Source organism: Carassius auratus, chromosome 6 (assembly GCF_003368295.1).
Source record: "Carassius auratus strain Wakin chromosome 6, ASM336829v1, whole genome shotgun sequence".
Taxonomy (NCBI): domain Eukaryota; kingdom Metazoa; phylum Chordata; class Actinopteri; order Cypriniformes; family Cyprinidae; genus Carassius; species Carassius auratus.
Window position 1 is genome coordinate 18614588 of NC_039248.1, and position 19928 is coordinate 18634515.

General features: G+C 38.0%; 2 protein-coding genes across 4 annotated transcripts in view; one reads left to right on the forward strand and one right to left on the reverse strand.

The window, feature by feature from the left end:
• The first annotated feature begins 161 nt into the window (after positions 1–161).
• Positions 162–2899, forward strand: LOC113099452 (inosine-uridine preferring nucleoside hydrolase). Its single transcript, XM_026264389.1, has 6 exons — positions 162–276; positions 751–945; positions 1032–1211; positions 1585–1696; positions 1873–2009; positions 2087–2899. Exons 2-6 carry the CDS (start codon positions 763–765, stop codon positions 2441–2443), a joined length of 969 nt encoding a protein of 322 aa, XP_026120174.1. The 5' UTR covers positions 162–276; positions 751–762; the 3' UTR covers positions 2444–2899.
• Positions 2900–2901: 2 nt separating this feature from the next.
• tmem131 (transmembrane protein 131) overlaps positions 2902–19928 on the reverse strand; it is a 31649-nt gene continuing 14622 nt past the window's right edge. The window contains exons 6-41 of one of the 3 annotated variants that reach the window (XM_026264385.1): positions 18778–18894; positions 18559–18681; positions 18345–18425; positions 18092–18242; positions 17953–18009; positions 17775–17836; positions 17501–17609; positions 17027–17135; positions 16786–16939; positions 16514–16684; positions 16277–16387; positions 15967–16101; positions 15168–15272; positions 14252–14338; positions 13733–13885; positions 13469–13544; positions 13251–13365; positions 13022–13160; positions 12810–12919; positions 12471–12543; positions 12168–12319; positions 11941–12083; positions 11642–11825; positions 11029–11214; positions 9713–9868; positions 9144–9598; positions 8854–9038; positions 8605–8741; positions 6638–6759; positions 6392–6541; positions 6128–6281; positions 5173–5285; positions 4939–5026; positions 4740–4831; positions 4511–4653; positions 2902–3921 (exon numbers count right to left, since the gene is read on the reverse strand). In XM_026264385.1, the coding sequence (XP_026120170.1) occupies positions 3661–3921; positions 4511–4653; positions 4740–4831; positions 4939–5026; positions 5173–5285; positions 6128–6281; positions 6392–6541; positions 6638–6759; positions 8605–8741; positions 8854–9038; positions 9144–9598; positions 9713–9868; positions 11029–11214; positions 11642–11825; positions 11941–12083; positions 12168–12319; positions 12471–12543; positions 12810–12919; positions 13022–13160; positions 13251–13365; positions 13469–13544; positions 13733–13885; positions 14252–14338; positions 15168–15272; positions 15967–16101; positions 16277–16387; positions 16514–16684; positions 16786–16939; positions 17027–17135; positions 17501–17609; positions 17775–17836; positions 17953–18009; positions 18092–18242; positions 18345–18425; positions 18559–18681; positions 18778–18894 (4959 nt within the window). In that variant the 3' untranslated portion in view covers positions 2902–3660. Of the gene's footprint in view, positions 3922–4510; positions 4654–4739; positions 4832–4938; positions 5027–5172; positions 5286–6127; positions 6285–6391; positions 6542–6637; positions 6760–8604; positions 8742–8853; positions 9039–9143; positions 9599–9712; positions 9869–11028; positions 11215–11641; positions 11826–11940; positions 12084–12167; positions 12320–12470; positions 12544–12809; positions 12920–13021; positions 13161–13250; positions 13366–13468; positions 13545–13732; positions 13886–14251; positions 14339–15167; positions 15273–15966; positions 16102–16276; positions 16388–16513; positions 16685–16785; positions 16940–17026; positions 17136–17500; positions 17610–17774; positions 17837–17952; positions 18010–18091; positions 18243–18344; positions 18426–18558; positions 18682–18777; positions 18895–19928 lie in introns of all 3 variants that reach the window. The other 2 variants (XM_026264384.1, XM_026264386.1) reach the window with 2 other exon arrangements.

Here is a 19928-nt window from a genome sequence, read left to right on the forward strand (position 1 = left end):
ACGACACAATAAATTGAAATCTTTTTTTACATCGGATTTAAACGGTCTAAACGACAGTCTAACATAATAATATACATATTTTAAGAATGTCTTTATAAAACATTTCATGTTATGGCAAATAGTTTTGTAAATGTAGATAGTCTGTATGATAGTTCCAGTTGGTAAAATCTTTCAGAGGAAGAAGAGCGTGGTTGTTTTAAAAGTGGACTGAACTCCTCGAACTGCTTGCTTGCCAACTGAACTGAACTGAAGCGGTGCAAGTCAAGCCCGGAGTAGGTGAGCAACAGTAAAGCGTGTTTATGAATTATGACTGAAAACTAAAGGGATTCCATGATGAAACGATTTATTGAAAATGTTTACCACGTTACAAAGGCATATGCATTAGCATTTTTGCAGTTTAAGATTTAACCTGCAGAAAGTGACCCGATTAAAAGTTTGTATAGATATGGAGATAACGACAAAAATAAAGAAAATATGTTTAATTGTCATGTATATTATGTTGTCTATTTTTGTTATACTCATCATGCAAATCTTTAACTTATATCACGTCAGATTTCATGTTAACTTGATTACACATTCCTTTACGGAACCCTTATGACCTACTTGCTATGTCTCACCTTAATAACAAATGATGCAACCCAGTACTGAGTTGGTTACAAATTAACTAGTTACTTATCTCCATAGTTTCATTCCAACTCTGTTTTCCTTGTTGTAAATGATTAAATGCCTTTACCAAACCAATGTTTCCAGAATCTAAGCAGCATGGCTCAGAAGCTGCTGATAATCGACACAGACTGTGGCATAGATGATGCTCTGGCTATCATAGTAGCCCTGGCAGCTCCTGGTGTGAAGGTGTTGGGCATCACCTGCTGCTTCGGGAACACTGATGTGGATAATGTGTGTCAGAATGTGATGCGGGTTCTGACAGTCTGTCAACAAACCCAGGTCAGTGCAATTGTTGGAGTACCAAAACAGCTGTCAAGACCTAATATGATGTTAAGATCACATTGTATTGCATTGTTTGATCTCAGATTCCAGTTTTTAAAGGGTCTGCTAGTCCTCTAATCGGACCTGTGACAGGATTTAAAGATCACTTTGGCACAGATGGACTTGGAGATGTTCTGGAGAACTCAGAGATTTGGAAAGAGCAGATTCAGAAAGAGCATGCTGTTCATGCTTTAATAAGACTTGTAAATGAAAACCAGGGAGAGGTAAGCAATAGCTATTTAAGAACTTTATTTCTAAAATACTGATTTAAAAAGTTTAATAAAGAAGAATGTTGTTACTGAAACGATGATACTATGAAACAGTATTTATGAAAATAATTTTTCATTTAGTATATTGCCACTCCTAGTTTGTTTATTTTAAAAAGTTTTAAATTGAGCAGCATTGACATTCCTGCAAAAGTGTCAGAATCACCTTTAAGGGCATTCAAATATTTGGCAATGGGGTGCCCCTTGGGGTCAAAAAGGGTGAGAACCACTGGGTTAGTGTTTGTTTCCTGCTGAATTTTGTGCTGCCACCCTGTGGTTGACAATGGAATGCACTTGCACAGCCCTGTTAGTTTACTCCTATCATACACAGGTATCGCTCATAGCTCTTGGTCCATTGACCAACTTGGCTTTGGCTGTTCGATTAGATCCCACCCTCCCTCAGAAGCTCAAGGATCTGTACATTATGGGCGGTAACATGGAAGGTAAGAAAATGAGCTGCAACAAAAACTGGCCACCTTAAATAGACGGCAGAAAATTGTACTTTAATAATTATATATTACATAAAAACCAGGGCAGTGCCAAAACCAGCACTGGTCAGGACATGTACGCCAATCGGGACGCTTTCTAGAGCTCCATTTGACCACTCTTTATTTTCCAGGCAAGGGAAATCTGACACCATCTGCAGAGTTTAATTTTAGTATGGACGCTGAATCAGCTTATGTAGTTTTGGAGGAATATACCTGCTCAACACACATCGCAACCTGGGAGTTCACTTGCAGAAACAAACTATCTTGGGTAAGAGCTGCCCGTTTTGAGCAAAATCCATTCTAACATATTTAGGTCTGACTAATTTACGTGCTTGATTTATCCAGGAGTGTTTTGATGAGCTGGTCAATCAGGATACATCCGCTGCTCGATTCATGAAGAAGATAACCTCCACGTGCTGGGCCTACTCTAGAGAACCTCGCATCATCAACAAAGATTTGCTCTTTGGGCGCGGGTTTGTACCCTACGACGCCTTCGCTGTGGCAGCTTGTTTGGACCGCAGCGTGATCACAGAGACGTTACAGTGTGCTGTTCGTGTGGAAATGCATGGTCAGCTGGGACGAGGCATGATGGTTGTGGACGCAGCAAATACACTAAAGAAAGACCATCGTGTCTTTGTGATGAGGACATGTAATCTTAAAAAGTTTGGTTTGATGCTGAAAGCAGCTTTACAAATCGCATAGAAATGCTTCTTTGCGAAATATTTGTATTATGAGATTTCCATTTTCAAATGTAGGATCCTTTGCACTTTATTGGTGAAACTAACCGTTCTGTTATCGTTCCAAACCCCTCAATTTTCAAAACACAAAAGAAAATATTAATAACAATGTCTACGGTGGGCCAGTAATGCATAACACAATGAAATCTCCACAACACAATGGAAACAACTACATTAGTCTTTTGTGTTGTGTTGTGCGCCACTGTAGATTCCTGTCCACACAACCAAAACATTGATGCTTCAGAAAGTTTATAAAGATGCCATAAAACTAATCTATATTAACCATTCATTGGTCTGTTTAAATATGAAAGGAAAAGCTTAAATTAATTCTATTCATCATATAAAGTGATAAGGTCTCTTCAGAAGAATTGGATTAAACTTCTTGAACTTAAATTTAGGCAGAAATAAAATGAGAAGTCAATATTCCAGCCCGATATGTTTATTTCAACCAATGTGACCAAAACATTCACTCTTGAAGTGACAAATGAATGACGCACAGAACACATTTCAAGTTCTTTAAGCTCCCTCAAATTAAAAGCCAATTCCAGCAAATGAAGCTTTTCACTTTTAGCAGAGGGCAATTAAAATAAAAAATAAAATCTGAATCCTGAAATCATTTACGATTTGGCTTTGACTCGGAGGGGTTCAAATCAATGTGGTAATTATAGTCTTAGCAACCACTTGGATCTTTCCAAAAGTTAAATCAACCAACAAATATGGCCGGAAAATGTTCTAAAATGAATGAAAACATCTTAAACCAAAATGACAGCATTGTAGGAGTGGGGTTTTACACAAAGTGCTTATTTTAAGGTTGAGTAACACTGCATCCTGCATTTCAATACAGTAATACTGGACCATACACTTTAATTCCAATGCAGTATCACTCAAAACAGGGAATATCTAAAATCGTAAAGAAAAACACCCCTACCAGGGCAATAGCATTTTAAGCCAATGTCTTCAATCTTCGAACTTAAGGCATTTTTATGATACCCCACTAAAATAAATAGGATTGTATTTTGAGGGGGACTTGTAAATGCAATACTGGGTCTCCAGTGGACATTGGTCCAGATTTCTTCCAATAATTAAAATGATCTTGGTGTACAACATACTGTTCAACCAGGAAAAATAAAATAAGATTAGAAACCACTGCATTTTTTCTGATGCCCAGTGGGCTGTTGTGTCTCAGATGCCGTTGTTGTTGTCAGGGCTGTTAGGCCAGGGCTCCGAGTTCAAGCGACTGAGTGAGGGAGACCACCCCATGCTCCAGGGGTTGTAGGTGCGGCCTATGTCACTGGGGGGAGGTGTGGGAGGCGCAGTGTGGCTGACCAAGTTAGGGAGAGCGGAGGAGGTAGGAGGACTGAAGGAGTGCAGGGTGGAGTCATTGCCAGTGGACCAGATGGACCTGCTGAAGGACCAGGGACTGTGCGCACTCCCCAAAATGGACTGGAGACAGGAAGAAAGAGAAAGATTTTTATCTCATAACCTGCAGAACTACCTTTACATACAGTCAGGGGTAATCTGAAAAATGTTAAGTATCTGACTTATATATATATATATATATATATATATATATATATATATATATAGACACACACACACACACTACTGTTTTCTTATGTTTTTTTTTTTGAGAAAAGTCTCTTATTCTCACCAAGGCTGCATTTCTTTGATCAAAACTACAAATGATAATACCATTAAGCAGAACGGTTGCAAGAAAAACAAAACAAACACGGCGATTCTGAAGTGATGAGGTCACAGGTGTATTGTAGAGTATGGAATGGAAAGTTAAAAGTTATTTAAAATAAAAATCTTTTGTAACATTATAAATGTCTTTACTGTAACTTTTGATCAATTTGATGCATCCTTGCTGAATACATGTATTTTTTTTTTTTAAACTGCTGATCCAAACACTTGTGTGTGATGGTTCAAGATTAATCTCAAAATAACCTTGATATCAAAAAAAGTCACAGTCATTTCTGAATGTGTCCATCTGAAGGAGACATGACAATGTGTCAAGTAAGCGATATCTTACAGTTGTTGGCGTTGCAGGAGATCCAGTGCTGGTAGCCCAGGAATTATTTGGCTCAGTATCCCAGATGGTTGGGGACATCGGAGTGTAGTCAGGCCAACTCTGCTGGGGCTCTGAACTCTTGGGAACAGTCATGCCTCTGAAAACTAATACAGAGAAAAACCACAATATTGGTTACATTGAATGCAATTTTATTTGAACATTTTGCATTTTATTTAAACATTTTGCATACCTCCAGAAAGATTAAGTGGGTTGTTGGGTCCAAAAGCAGAGAAAGCATTAACTGGCCCAAAACTGGGGCTGCTGGGGCTCCACAGTCCAGAGCTAAAAAGATAATTATTATTATTATAAATCTTTTTCACAATTATAAATACATTTGTAAAACAGATGAGAAAGAAGGTTAAATGATGTTTCATTCTAAGCCACTGCACCTGTCCGATCCATCGCTCTCCACTGATGTCATGTGAGACAGTGTCACCTTCCCTAGACTGTCAGCTTTACTAGCTGAGCCACTGCCACCTGTACAACAACAGCACACCACTTGTGTAACATTTACATGTATATCTGTGGCAAGGGGCACTTTAAAAATAGATATCAGCGTTAAAAAATGATAATCAGTAAAAAAAAAACTCAGATTTCCAGTTCATGCATCCATGCAAACTCACCAGGGCTTTTGTCATAACCAGCAGCTACAGCTGCGAAAGTTGGATTTCCATTTTGACCAGGCAGAGAGGCCGACTTGGTCAGCTTATTCCCTGGAGCCTTCAAATTAGCCTCGCTGTAAAAATATACAAGAAAAACAATGACTCTCATGGGTTTCCTGCACAAACTTGATAAAACCAGGAAATGCCTTGATGCCAATAACCCAAATGCAGGCTCTAAAACTAAAATTTAGCCACACTGTCCAATCACCAATTTACTGGCCGAAAATAAATTTTAAAAGTATGGAACTGTATGTGCATTATATGTTAAAGAACAAAACAAAAACACACACACACACAATTGCAATTATTATCAATAAAAAATATTTAGTAATTATTATTATTAATAATAAAAAAAATACTATATTATTTAGTATTAATAAATACTATTTTATTCATCTATTATAATTCATTAATTAATAAAGACACAAAATGATCAGTATAATACTGAATTTTAAAAGTACTTTGTGATTATTATTATTTTACATAACATTAAAATTACAGTTCTAACATTTATTGTTGTTTTTCCTTTAATTTCAGATGTTAAACCTTTGCTTTTACTTTGGCAGGGAAACATCTTTTGAAATGCCTCTCTATTGACAGATTTTGACAGATGTGGAGCAGCATTTACTTCAAAGCAGCATTACTCACATGAAAAGTTCACACTTTGAAATGCACAGCACATCAGATTACATATTTATATAATTACAACAGTCTTTGGGATTTGTTTTTTGTGCTAAACAATGTCGTGTTCTCAGGCATTGTAAGTATTTATGAAAAATGGGGCGCCAAATTTTTTCATATACTCGCCAACACTGATTCTTATTCACATTTGGCACTTGCAAAGTGTTATTTTAGGCCCTACCCAAATGTGTTCTATTATTACGTGCACTTGAAAGCACACGCCAATTAAAGTTACCTGCTGGTGTGAGGCACACTGCCGTAGCTTCCACGAGGTACCAGGACAGGGGAGGTCGGGGGTGGTGAACAGGTTCTGGACATGACTGAACTGGGGCCTTTCAGGAAGGAGTCTGCATACATTGTCTGCATAGATATCTGCTGAAGACTGTCCGCTGCTAATAAAACATATGACACAAATATTTAGATACTTAGATAAAAGTACATAAAGTAACAAACTGACTCAACATGGAGTACAGGTTATGCTTCCAGATTCATTGCTTACGGTTGCCAGTTTTGAGAGGAACATCCCATTCTGGTGGGGGGGACTCTTTCTCTCCATCTGATCCGCTGCTATGACCCAATTCCTGCATGGAGCCATTGACTGCAAACTTTCCAAGTTGAGATGGCCGATCATCACCCATCTTCCCACTGACTACTCAGGCAGACAGAATAAAAGGGGTTTCAAAATGGTTTCTAGAGTTAACAGGGATTCCAAAGTTGGGTGGAAAAGCTGAAATCTGACACTTACATTTGCTCAGAGCTCGTGGTTTGGGGACACTGTGAATTCCTGTATTGGCAAGGGTTTTGGTGAAGGTCTTGCGCTGCTTATCCTGTTTTTCCAGGGGAGTGACATAAGGGAGTTCTAGGGAGCTGTACAGAAAAAACACTGATATTAAAAAAGAATCAGAGTGAGAGTAATGATGGAGATGGTGAAGATAACCTATGTAAGTCTGATGAAAAGTTTAAAATGTTAGACCCCTCTTGAAGAACGAACAGGTGTGCAGCATTTTTAAACCAAACCTATTCAAAATTCATTTGGAGTCCAATTTGGCATTTCGAAATCGCTCAGGAGCATGTATTTCCAGTCTTTTATTAGCTGTTGAACTTTGTCAATCTGCCATTGGTCCATGATGTTTATATTAGAGATGCACCGATTGCAATTTTAACAAATAAAAAAAATTGCAAACAACAGCACAAATAAATGCAATAGAATAAAGAGAGTTCTGAAACTACGTTTTTCATGTTAACTAAGTTTTTATCGAGGTAAGAAATACTACAGAAATTAAAGTAGGGCTGTGCAAAAAATCAAATGCGATTTTCATGCGCATCTTGTCAGTAAAGGCACTCCTGTGATTAGTAGTATATCTCCAGCATGTGGGTTAAGATCAGGGTTGCCAGGTTTTCAAAACAAAACCTGCCCAATTACTTCTCAAAACTAGCCCAATCGCGTTTCATTCTGGGCGATAAAATACACATTTTTTGGCGGGGTTCCCTTGGTAAAATTTGCATTTTAGGGATGCCGCAGACTTGGCAACACTGGTTGGCCTTTACTACACAGAGCCTTAGTTTACTGACAATCAACACAAAATCTATTTCAAAATCGGAGGCTATTCTTTGTCGATTTTGAAAGCGATTTTGCGCAGCTTGTCGGTGGACTATGGCTCTTTGTAGTTAATGCCGCTCCACCTGAACCAGTGTTGCCGAGTTCGCGGTTGTTTTTCATGTCCGGTTGTTTTTCATGAGACGTGTGTGAGAGAGAAAGGGTCATCGGAGAGAAGAGAGCAAGAATATGCGGCTGACGTTATTGCCTCTATCACTGGTAACAAAACGGATCGGCTTGAAAAGAAGCGAGACTGATCGGCCGGTCACTGATCCTGGCCTGGAATTTCGATCCTTGACCGATCGATGGGTGCATGTCTGGTTTACATAATAGGTTGATGTGGTCTGGGGCTCCACTTTATTTGACATAAAATGTATTCTTTACAGAGAAACTGTAAATGCACTGGAAAGATACTGTATAGTTGAAATTGAACTTTGTGATACTGACATTTTTTTTTTCACTGTAAAGCAGTTTAAAGTCTGTGTGAACAAGAAGTTGCTGCCGACTTTTTTCATTGTAGTGACATATTTCAAGCTGAAACGGAATATTGAATAGACGGCATGGTTTTGTTTGCGCTCCTCCTCTCTGTCGCTCACTCGTAGCAATCTAGCAATGTTCTCAAACTGACGTCATCAGAAAAGGAATGCCATTCCAGAGTGGAAGTAAATGCTCAGAGTTTGATTAAAGATTACTAAGACAAACTATTTTTTTGTTCTTCTTGGTTTAACTTGGATTAATTGTTTACAAAAAGACTAGCAATATGTGCTAGTAAAGTAAATAAAGTCAAAATTTGGATTTCATATGGACTTTAAGCCATTTTTATTAAAGCACTATACAAGTAAACAAGACTTGACTGGAGTAATGATGAAAACATTCACATTCCTGTGATCAGATGCTTTCCTAACTGCTCTTTTCTCACTGCTGTCATCATTGTGGTGTGTTTGTTGTATTATTGAGAGGATTGCGTGCAGCACATTTTTAAATATTCATCCAAGCACAGCTCCCAGCAGAGCAGCACATGGCAATGCAGGCATATCCTACCTCTTCACCATCAGTATCGGGGGCCTAGTGACACAGAAATCACACATCAACTTCAGTGACAGCTCTGAACAAACCTGGATTTTTCCACTTGATTCTCTTTCTTTACGGCTGGTTGTTTCTTAGTTTTTGGTTTAGTGGGGGAGGGAGTAATTTCTTCTCTTTCTTTTCCATTGTCCACTGACACAGACTTTCCTTTCATCTTCACTGACTCCTGGTTAATAAAACAAATTATAGTCAGAGAGTGCAATTAGAATGTACATTTTAGAGCAAGTGTGTTTTGGGATTTTCTCAGGTGGGTCTAGCACATTTTTATGCATATGTACCTCTTTAATATTGGCCTCCATGTCTGGGTTAGAGGTCTCTGTGGTAGTAGAAGAGCTGTCATCGTTGTCTGCCAGTGGCTCTTTTAAATCTTCTCCTTGAGTCTTTCCCTTTGTTTTCCTCTCTTTCTCCTCTTTCTTTTTAAGAGCTTTTGTTTTATTCTTCACTTTCCCTTTTGAATCAAGCACTGGAAAACAGAAGTAATTTAACAAATTATCATTTTAATATTATTATTGTGCAAATTGTGATAAATTAATCTATATTGATATGCTGATATATTGTTATATATTACCTTTGTTTTGTGAAGACTGTTGTGAATTGTGTTCTGAAGACACGTTAATGGCAGGCGACTCGGGCCTGTCGAGGTCTTTATCCATAGCTGCCATAAGTCGGCTGTAATCCTGTTCCTCTGTACTGTTGGCCCTTGTGCTGTTGGACTGTGAGGGTCCTGAGCTCGGGAGGTCCTCAATGAGGCCCGAGCCCTGCTGCTGCTGTTTGGAACTCCGGGCCTTTCGGTTAGTGAGCTGGCTGAGTCCTTGGCCGCTATCTTTATTGAGCGGAAAGCTGGAGGAGGGTTGCATAGATCCAGAGCGGCCTGAACCAGATCTGGGCTTGCTGTCTGGCAGAACACCGTTGCTGTTGGAACTGGAGTGCGGACCACCCTGCCGACCCCCAGCCCGCCCACCAACGCTCGACCCGTACATTCCTCTTGTCGAGTTCTGGTTTGAGTCGGCAAAATCATTCAAGCTGCAACAGATCAAATGCATTTTGTAAAGCATCTTACATAAAATGCAAATCAAATAAGAATTTACACTTCTTTAGAAGTTAAGGGCATAAAATTAAAAAAATATTCTCACTCACTTAGCATCACTTTGAATTCGTACAATTTCCCTGAGATCGAACGGTTTTCCAGTCTCCATGGGAGAGTTGGATTCCACAGACAGCCGTCGTTTGAAAGGCTCCCATATTCCCTGCGCCTCCAGATAGGCAGTAGCGATGACCAGCAGGAACATGGAGCTAGAGAAATATCAGACACGTATGTTATTAATCTCAGGGGTTTAAAATATAGCAATATTATACATTAAAAAGAATGAGATAAATACTCCTAATACAATATAAACAATGCACAATTTACATAATTTCTACAAGCAAACATTTGTTTAAAGGGGTCATGAACTGGCTTTGTAGTTTTGATTTTGTACTGTTCTCCCGAGGTCCACTTATGTTATCAAGATATTCACATAAAAAAAATAAACATCATAATTTAGAAGTTATAGGCTATTTTCTGTCATATTTTGACCCCCCTCATTAGAACAATGTTTTAAAAGGTGTTGCAGATTGTAGACTCTATGATTAGCTAACAGTTGTGTATGTTTGATAGCCGACATCCTTCTTAGATGGACGTTGCTGTGATTTAGGTTAAAAACGCATAAATACTCATCAAACGATCCGTTTAACAGACAAAGTAATAGTGATCACGTAATTAAGAGAGTTACTCACACTTGTGTGGGGTGACATCGGATCCAATAAATTGGCACAGCATTGTCTTTTAGTTTTAATCTTTCTGAAAATCCAGTGTCGAATTGTCTGTTGCTTGTAAACGAATCCGTGGTAAAATGAAGTGAACAAAGTACCCAGTTCTTACTGACACAGTCTTGTTTGGTGTCTGCATGGACCTGCCTTTGCCACTGCCTTTGTCATTACCCACTACATGCGCAAATCAGTGGGCGGGGCTAAACAGGCAATGATGTAGAGGCAGACGCTGATCTTCTGTGGAGGCGGTGTTTAGCCACACTATTATATCATAAAATGGCACATTCCACAACTTGGCATTTTGGCAGACGCTTCAATATAAGCTGTTTTTTAGACTAACGAGAGAGTTTTGAGTTCTGAAACGTACAAAATGTTTTTATTGCGCGATGACATCGTATTTATTAAAAGATCAATTTAGATTTCTCAGTTCATGACCCCTTTCACATGACTCGCTTTAGTCTATTTTTTTAATTATTTTTTTTTTATAGAAAGAAACCCCAATAAATCTGAAAAAAGCATTGTGGACAGTAAATTCTAAACATTAGATTAAAACAAAACAAACAAATCAGAATTGTGTGCCGTGTAAACAAAGGCATCATTTGGACTTTCTTAGCCATCAGGTGATCAGATATGAGAAATCAGACCTCATAATGAGGGAGACGATGATGTAGAGCTCGAGCTCCCAGTTGGGTCGGGGAAGGGTCTCAGCACACACTGCCAGCATGTGATATGGCAGTGACGCATTCAGCACAAACACAAACACCGAACCCCCCGCAGTCACCAACTTCAGCTCCCGGATCACTCTGGATGATGTGAAATCTGGTGTAAACCTGTAAGAATTCACAACACAGAAGAGAGTTACTCAAAAGAGTTACTCAAACTGTGACTCAGAAACCATTCCAATATGCTGATTTGGTGCTCAATTATAGCTACTATTAAAAAAGGGTCTTTTTATTGCCAATGTTGAAAACAGCTTAATATTGTTGTGAAAATCATGATACATGATACATAGAATCTTTGATGAATAAAAGAAAATTCAAAAGAACAGCACTTATTTCAAAACATTCAAAACATCTTTGCTGAGGCATCATTACTGAATTAAAGTATTAATATTACTTACCCGAAATATTTGAATAGCAGTGCAATTGCAATATTATTGGTTTTACTAACTTTTTGTTCAGAATAAATGCAGACTTGGTTAGCACAACAGAATTATTAAAATAATAATAGAAATCAGAAAACCATGAAATCACTTACAGTATGACGAGGTCTTTTGAAGTGTTTGGTTTGAGTGAAAATTCTTCACAGTTGAGAACTTTGAAGCCATAACCCTCACATGCGTTGCCACTGATCTCCATAGATCGGATGTGAATTGGAAGAAGCCCCGTGTTCTCCAACCTGAAAGTCCTTCGAAGAGTGAAGTTTGGTTCCTTGGCTTTAGCTTGAAGAAATAAGTAACACAGACATTTAGTAAGCATAAGTAGTATGTAAATAGAGGTACAGAATCTCAAACTAGTTTATAGCAATAAAAAACATCTGAAATTTCTGACACTTACCTTCAGAACAGTCTTTGAGAAATGCCTCGTTGAGCTTAAACCTCAGAGAGCTGCCGAGACCTGGGGTTTTACCAGCCAGTCTCAGACTCTCGGTGGTGCCTTGACCATGAACCATGATCAAGTCTACTACTGTCAAGTTGTTCCTGCGCAAACGTGACAAGGGTAATGTACAACAGTACTCCCATGGCATTCTATTTTCTGCATTCATTTTGGCAAACTAAGCTCACCTGACGACTAGCAGAGAAGAGACACTATGACTGGTGATGGGTCTAAACCGAACGTTGAAGGACTTCACCTCCCCAGGCATAAGGAGCATGTTGTATACATAGGGCCGAGTTAAACCTTCAACAAATCCTGTGGAACTCTTCATCACTGAAGACTGACACACATACAGAAATCATTAGCAGCAGAAAACCACTGTACAGCAATTCTTAATTTTGCTGGATATCCTAAAAAGAATTTTGGAAAGTGGAAGAATTAAGTAAAATGTATTCTATTAAACAACAAAGTGTGACTAAATTGTTACTTACATGATTTTTATAAACCTGGAATTCCAGTGTATTCATGTCAAGGTTGATGTTAGACAACTTTCCTAAAGGAAACCTTTAAGAACAGCAAAAGACATAAGATGAATCAGTATCAGTGCTACACGATATAGCAAAAATTTCTATGATACATACTGTGATATGAAAAAATACAGGACTTTCACAAGATTACTTAAATAGCTCTATTTTTTTTTTCAATTGAATTAGCTAGCTATATTTAGTTTTTATAATATCACACTTGCTATTTTTCACAGATAATATAAATAGATCTTCATACATGAAAACATGGTCTATAAATGGTTTAGTGCATAGAAGGTGCCTCACCTGTCAGCAAGTCGGCCTGTGAACACTGATGGATTCGGGTAAAGAGCCAAAGGAACAACCTGAACGTAGACTGGGACATCGGCTGAGTTTTCTAGAATCACTTCCTCTTCCTACAAAGACGCAAGTTCAAGTCAATGTATTTGACTTGAGGGAAAATACTACAGTTGATGTGTTAAATGTGTTCAAGTGAGCTGACTCGTGTCTACACTCACCGATGAGCTGTTGGTGTTTGTGAGAGGAAAATGAATCTGTTGTGATGAGTTGACCAGCGAGGGCCATGTGAGCTGCGCTAAGATCTTGGCCTGCACATTCTTCTGCAGATCTGTGTTCACTTCAAAGAAAGCTTCAACCCTAAACAAACAAGAGAATCACATCAAAGATACTATACATCTTTTGCATGGTAATCTAAAAATGCTTTAAAGCCAGATGTGTCGGACTCACTCGAGTCCTGATTGCTCTTTGAGCTCCCGCCATCTTTTCAGGAGCCGCTGATGTAGATCTACATCAGCATCCCATATGTCCTCCTGCATAACTAAACCATGGGGCCTTGATTCAGCTGCAGGAAAAACAAAACATACAAGAGGAGTATTAAATGAAACCCATGCTTTAAAAAAAACAAGTAAATTAGAAAATAAGACTTTGAGATACAGAAAGCATACATTTTAATACAAACGGTAATCCCACATAACAGTGATCACCACACTGCAAGCTGGCATCAAAATAAATGTTTGCTATCTGGAGAAGGAGTAAAAAAAAAACTCAAATTAATTTTTCAGGACATGAAACATCTCATTCATCCAAAATTATTGTAAATTGTACTATTGTAGTTATAGCATAAAATAAATGGAGCAAACTTTGGGCAGGTGCATTTAAGTGAGGGTAGATTTAGAAAAGCATTATAGTGTTGTAACTGGGCCTGGCACCTTGGACTTTCGTCTGGGTTCCAACTCCACTTTGTTATTGCGAAGTCGTTTATAGTAAAACCGGACATCCTCTGTGAGAGCGCGAATTTGATGAAGCCTAACTTTCTGTGAGAATGAACTCTGGATGCTGAATCCTTGGTGAACAACTTTTCCCTACACACAAAAAAAAAACACACACAGTAAAAAAAAAACTATTCTAAAATGGTCCTAAACCTAATGAATGGTCTGCTGTTGTTTAAAAATAACAGTGGTTTGCAAAACAGGTCATGTTAGCGCATGGCACTGGACACAGGGAGTGGTGTTCAAACAGTTCCTGGGGGTAAAAGCAAGGATGAATCACACATGCTCACATTACACGTGTCTTCATTACTTTGAAATCTCAATGAACAGGTCATTTTGAATTATTATTTTTTTTTTTTAAATAGAGACAAAAGAATACTTATGACTTATAATTTTGAAAAGGACACTGAGGATAAAAAAAGGTTACCTAATTAGATTAACTTAATTAGATTTACTTACCGGGAATGAAGGAGGAAGAATGATTTGTTTAGGTGAACAGCTTAATGTTCCTACTGCTATGAGAGCCTTTACAGGGATGGTCAGTATCTGAAATAGACACAGAACAACTGAAGACTTGGAAAGCACTGCTCATTTGTTTCCATTGTGGTGTTAAAATGTGCCACTGTCATACATGTGTAAATGGGTCTCTGTGAGAACACAGTCACTGATTTATAAATAAAAATATTCTAACAGTTTTTTTTTTATTTTTTTTACATAATTATTATATATATACTCACATGTATCCACATTCACATGTGATTCTGTTTGCTTATTAAATACTAGACAATGGAAAAAACTTGGACGCACCCTTGAAGTGACTGTAAATGAGTCATTTTAACAAAAGCTATGCATCACACCTTTCTGAACTTTTATTACAGTGCATATTTTAAAATACCTTGAACCATGAAACTTTCAACTTTCATCAAACGTTCAACAAAATGTATAAAAAACGTATACAAATAAAAATAAAAACTTTCTGAAATAAAAGAAAGTTCTAGGTTACTTTGCATATGGTTTTAGTCAAGTTTAGTCATCTTTTCCCGGCAGTGCGAAAAATCCAAAGTGTTTCCACATTTGGGATTCAAAACGTGAACATGCAGAAAGAATTCTCCAAGAGGTTAGATCCTCTGCCTCTGTCATGGCTTTGCTTTCTTGCAGCGGCTTAAAACGTATACAACGGCATCTTATTTGAAAAGGAATCGCTATAGTTTGCTATTGCTATTGTTCTTTTCTCGCACCCCTAACATTTATCAATGGTATTACTTATTTTAAAGTTCACAGATCCCTCTTCTCGAGCGCCAGCTTTAGCACAACAACCAACACCATTTTGTGGAAAAGAAGAACAGAGGTAACAGTTTCTGGGTCAAACACATACCTCATAGTCTGTTGTAATATGTACGGCTCCATCATATATGCCCTCTAGAGCTTTTGCCACCAAAGTGACTTTAAATGCTGCGTAGTAGCCTGAGGCTAAAATGACCTGTGAGGAAACAGACATGCAATACGGAGTTAAAAACACCTACATGTTCTGTAGCAATCCTGCTTTTCCTAAACAGATGCACATATATACTCCAATTTAAGTTTATTAGGATGTATACAAAAGACAGTGTTCTAACTCAAACATTTCTAACTGGCCCACTCGGTCTATATTGCCTTACTTGGGGTCTTTGGGAAATGAAAAATGTCTCAAATAATGTCATTGCTTGCAGTAACCCAAAACCACAAATCTTGCAACACTTCTGCAATTTTACCACAAGTACGGACATGCAAAGATTCCACCGGAAGTCCTATGACTGCCTGCAAATATAATACAATCTGTACAATCTGAGATAGCCATGTACGGAGTTATTTTTCCAAACTTTAAAATCTGCAACATTTTCACTGACATAAACATCATAAAAAGTTTAGAATACATAACAGTTTCATAAAATAAAATGTTATCTCTGTTTATTGTAGGAGGCTATGCCATTTCAGTTCTTTGCATTGAAGTTTCACCATTACTCAGCATCCCCTATTTTGTATGTGGATTATAAATCCTTATCATATTTATTATGAGATACAGAGTTATCATTCTTAGTTAATGAATAAGCCGGCATAAAGACAAGCTGTGCCCTGTGTAAAACTGTCCAAACTTATACATTTTGGTAACACTGGAGTGTTGCGGATGCTCTTACGGTTTTGTATTGGGCGGCTGATGTGTTCTGGAGCTCTTGTGTTCTGCGCAGTGCTGTACTTCTGTTCCCTCTTTCTGTGTTAAGCAACTCCATTGACAGACTGTCTCCTGTCACCAACCATGACTTTATCTCCAACTGTAAGGACAGAGAAATCTCTATAATTGATATAATCTATATAATTTATTTGTAGAGAAAAAGCCATATCTACATCACTGCTCACTCCAGTAATGTCTCAAAAGCTTAAAAAGAACGGCTATTTTTTATCCAAATGACAAAATGTCAAACTGTACTGAACATGATGACCTTGTACCTCAATTGGATTGCTGTTGACCACCACAAACACTAAACTGCTTGTGTCTGTAGCACTGAGAACACCAAAGTCGAGGATGTGCTCTCGGAGACAGGGAGGAAGAACAACGGGCTGTTAGGTAAGAAAGCAAAGTCAAACCATGGCCAATCAATCTCTAAAATAAATTTCTGATGTCTAAAATTCATAACTGGGGTACATTAGTGACATTTCGTCACATGTAGGCTGTTTCTAACAGACCTCCAAGAAGCCTGTGTAGGCCCTGACTGGCAGGTGGAATTTAGAAGCATTCGTGATGAGGAGAATGTTGCTGTCGATGTGGATGGAGGGTCCCACTGGTCGAAACAGAAGGGAGAAAATATAGCGGGACTCATGGGGAGGGATAAGAACTGGTGTGCTGAAATTACGCACCTGTTAAAAAAGAAACAAATGTTTTAATTCAACACTATAAAGAGGTTTTCTGCTGACAAAAATGTGATTACCCACATCCAGAGGCTAGAAAATTAGCTTACATTGAACATAGTCTTGGCTTCTCCTGGGAGAGACACGTTGTGGATGCATATGGCAAAGTTAAAAGTATTGGTGAGGTAGATGGGCCTATCCACTGGATCTACAGGACTGTCTCTGATGTGGAACAGAGTGGCTGTGTGGTCGAAGCCCAGGTACCTGGAAACGATGAGCATAAACGCATTGTGAACTAGTTACAAAACTAATATATATATATATGATGGTGAATGAGTAAAGAAATCTCACCCCTCTAAAACCTCAGCTTGGTAAGGGATTTCAAGTTTTGAGTAGCTTTTCTCTTTTGCCTTCACTGTTATTTTTCCAGAAAACTGGTCTGATCTTCTTGCTTTTGAAGCTGGAATGTAAAAAAAAAAAAAAAAAAAAACATGATTATTTCTGCACTTATATCTGTAAACAAACATTCTGTTCCATGTAAAACAATAACTACTAATGTCTTAAAATAAATCAAGAATGAAAGAGCTTTGGTAAAAATTATAAACAGACTTGAATTGCTTTGATGGCACCAGGCCAAGTTATTACTAGGTCTACATACTTTTTTGCACTAACAAACATGCACATGATTATTACAGAAACCTTATGAACTTTTGACTTATTGATAAAAATACCCTGTTTACTAACTATCAAATCACTACGGAGAGGTGTGTGATGGGATAATCTATATAAGAGGTCAAAGGGGACGCAAAAAAGAACAGTACTTACCATCAAAACTAATACTTGCAACTTTGGTATATCGGCTCTCTCCAGCTTTTAGTGTAATTTGCTTGAACTCAACTGTGACCGCTTCATTCGACGGAGTTGGCCTAACACTCTATACAAAACAAAACACACTGTGAGCATAGGAGAGGTATTTTAAACACACACACACACACACACACACACACACACAAACACAAAGACATAAATATAAACTTACCAACCCCAACATTTTTATTTAAAGTGTATAAACAAGATATGTAAATAAACCACAAATTACCATGATCGATACATCTTTTGCTCCTGAATTTAACAGATGCAAATTCAGTTGTTTTGGTCGATCTGTAAAGTTGAATGGACATAGAGATTATTTTATTTCACAGTATCAGTGTCTTGCAAACAATCTGTTGTTTCTAAGAAACTATCATCAAAGGAAGTGGGGGGGGGGGGGTGCATACCTTGCGATCGAAGCGTACCAAAGTCCAGCATCTCTGTGGAGGAGTATATACCAGGTGCTGGGAAAATCCACAAACCATGAGTCAGACAGTGCTAAAGAATATTGATCAAATGTTATCAAGAAAGGTTATTTTAACTGACCTGTGGTGACCTCAACCTCTACAGGGAGGATGATAAACTCGTCCTCATTGGACGCATTTGTTTTAATTCTGATGAAGGCTGTGTGGTTTTCAGCGTCTCGAGAAGAGAAGCTGGCTCTCATCACACCCTTCGTCTCGAATGGAGCGATCTCCTATGGAACACACAAAAGATTTGCATATAAGAATAATCAATTCTACCACATGAGTGATTTATAATAACAACCACACTGAAGTGTGAGTAAACTTATGCCAACCCATAATTTTTTGGTGCCACCCTGCTGTCCAGTAGGCAGCTCTAAATGTAGATCTCCTCCACTAGTGTACATTTCTACAACCTAAAACCATTTAAAAAAATGTGAACATGATCCAGACAGGTTTAGAATTTAGTTGCACAACCAACATGGCCCACCGGTAAAAGAAAATATGATATAATAGTAGCACTATTCTGAGCCGAGGAGTTTTGCGTACCTGCAGTGGTTCACTGTGAGGGTTGAAGATGCTTATGAGTGGAGAGAAGCTGCTATTTACTGGAACTCTGGCCCCTACAAAGGGCCTGAGTCTGTAGGGATTGGGGATGCCCACACCAAAGACCTGCAATCAAACAAGCGGTCAAAAGCCTTTTAGGATATCTGCATTCATAGTTATGCACCAAACACAGAACAACATTAATAAGTGCATGCAATGTACCTGGTATGTAAACACTCCATGATGTGATGTGTTAATAAATAAAGTATTTTCTACATTCCCTACTACTCGAGCTAGAAACACCACATCAAATGAGGTGTTGCCTCCAGGTGGAATTATCTGTAAACAAATGATGGAATATGTTACATGCATGCAATGTTACAGACATCACTTCATGCATATCACACTCACTTTGTCAGTCTGTTACAATTGCACAACAATATTAATATAATATTTAAAAAATGTAATACAAAATTTGAAAAAATTAATTAATCGATAAAATAAATAAATAAAAAAAATCTATAAGCAATTATTTAAAACAAATAATTTAAAATAAAATTATTTATGTTTACATTAAATGAATCTAAATATAAACATGATGTTTACAGCTTGCTGCAAATGCATTTTTAAACCAGCTCTGAATAAGTTGATGATGCTGAAAAACTTGTTTGTAGCATCATCCCATTTCAAATGCATCTCCCAAAACAAGTTGTAACCTTGTTAGCCACAAATTATTAGCCCGGGCAGAGAAGAGCTGATTTATGCAGGTGTCAGGAACAGGTGGGATGTGTTTAATTTATAACCGCCTAGAGTGTGAGCACACACACACACACACACACACGCGCACACACACACACACACACACACACACACACACACACACACTAAAAGCTTTAATTAGAAGTTTCAGTGAGGCCAACGTCCTGCTGTTTTACTGATGTGAATGTGTGTAAGGGTGATGGTCAGTGACTTCCTCCACACATAAAAAAATATACAAAGCACTGAGGTCTTCATCAGATGAGCTTTGGTGTGAGCTCTGACATGAATTATGTCGTCTCCCATGCCAAACAAGAAGATGAGCTTTTACCACACATCCAGCAGCTGGCACACAAGCTAAAATAACAATTCTTTTGTTCTTTTGTGCTAGGTTTGAACAGGAAGTCACAACCATCTCAGTACTTTGTAGATCAAAGGTTGAGTCTTTCTGTGATAAATAAACTACCATTTAAAAGTTTGGGGTCAAGATTTTTGTTTTTATGTTTATAAAACTCTTTAACGCTCACCAGGGCTAATTTGTTTTTCAAATTAGTTTTTCTCTGTATCAGCGTATTTTCATTTCGAACAATGTAATCTTCCTGATTACAAACGTATAA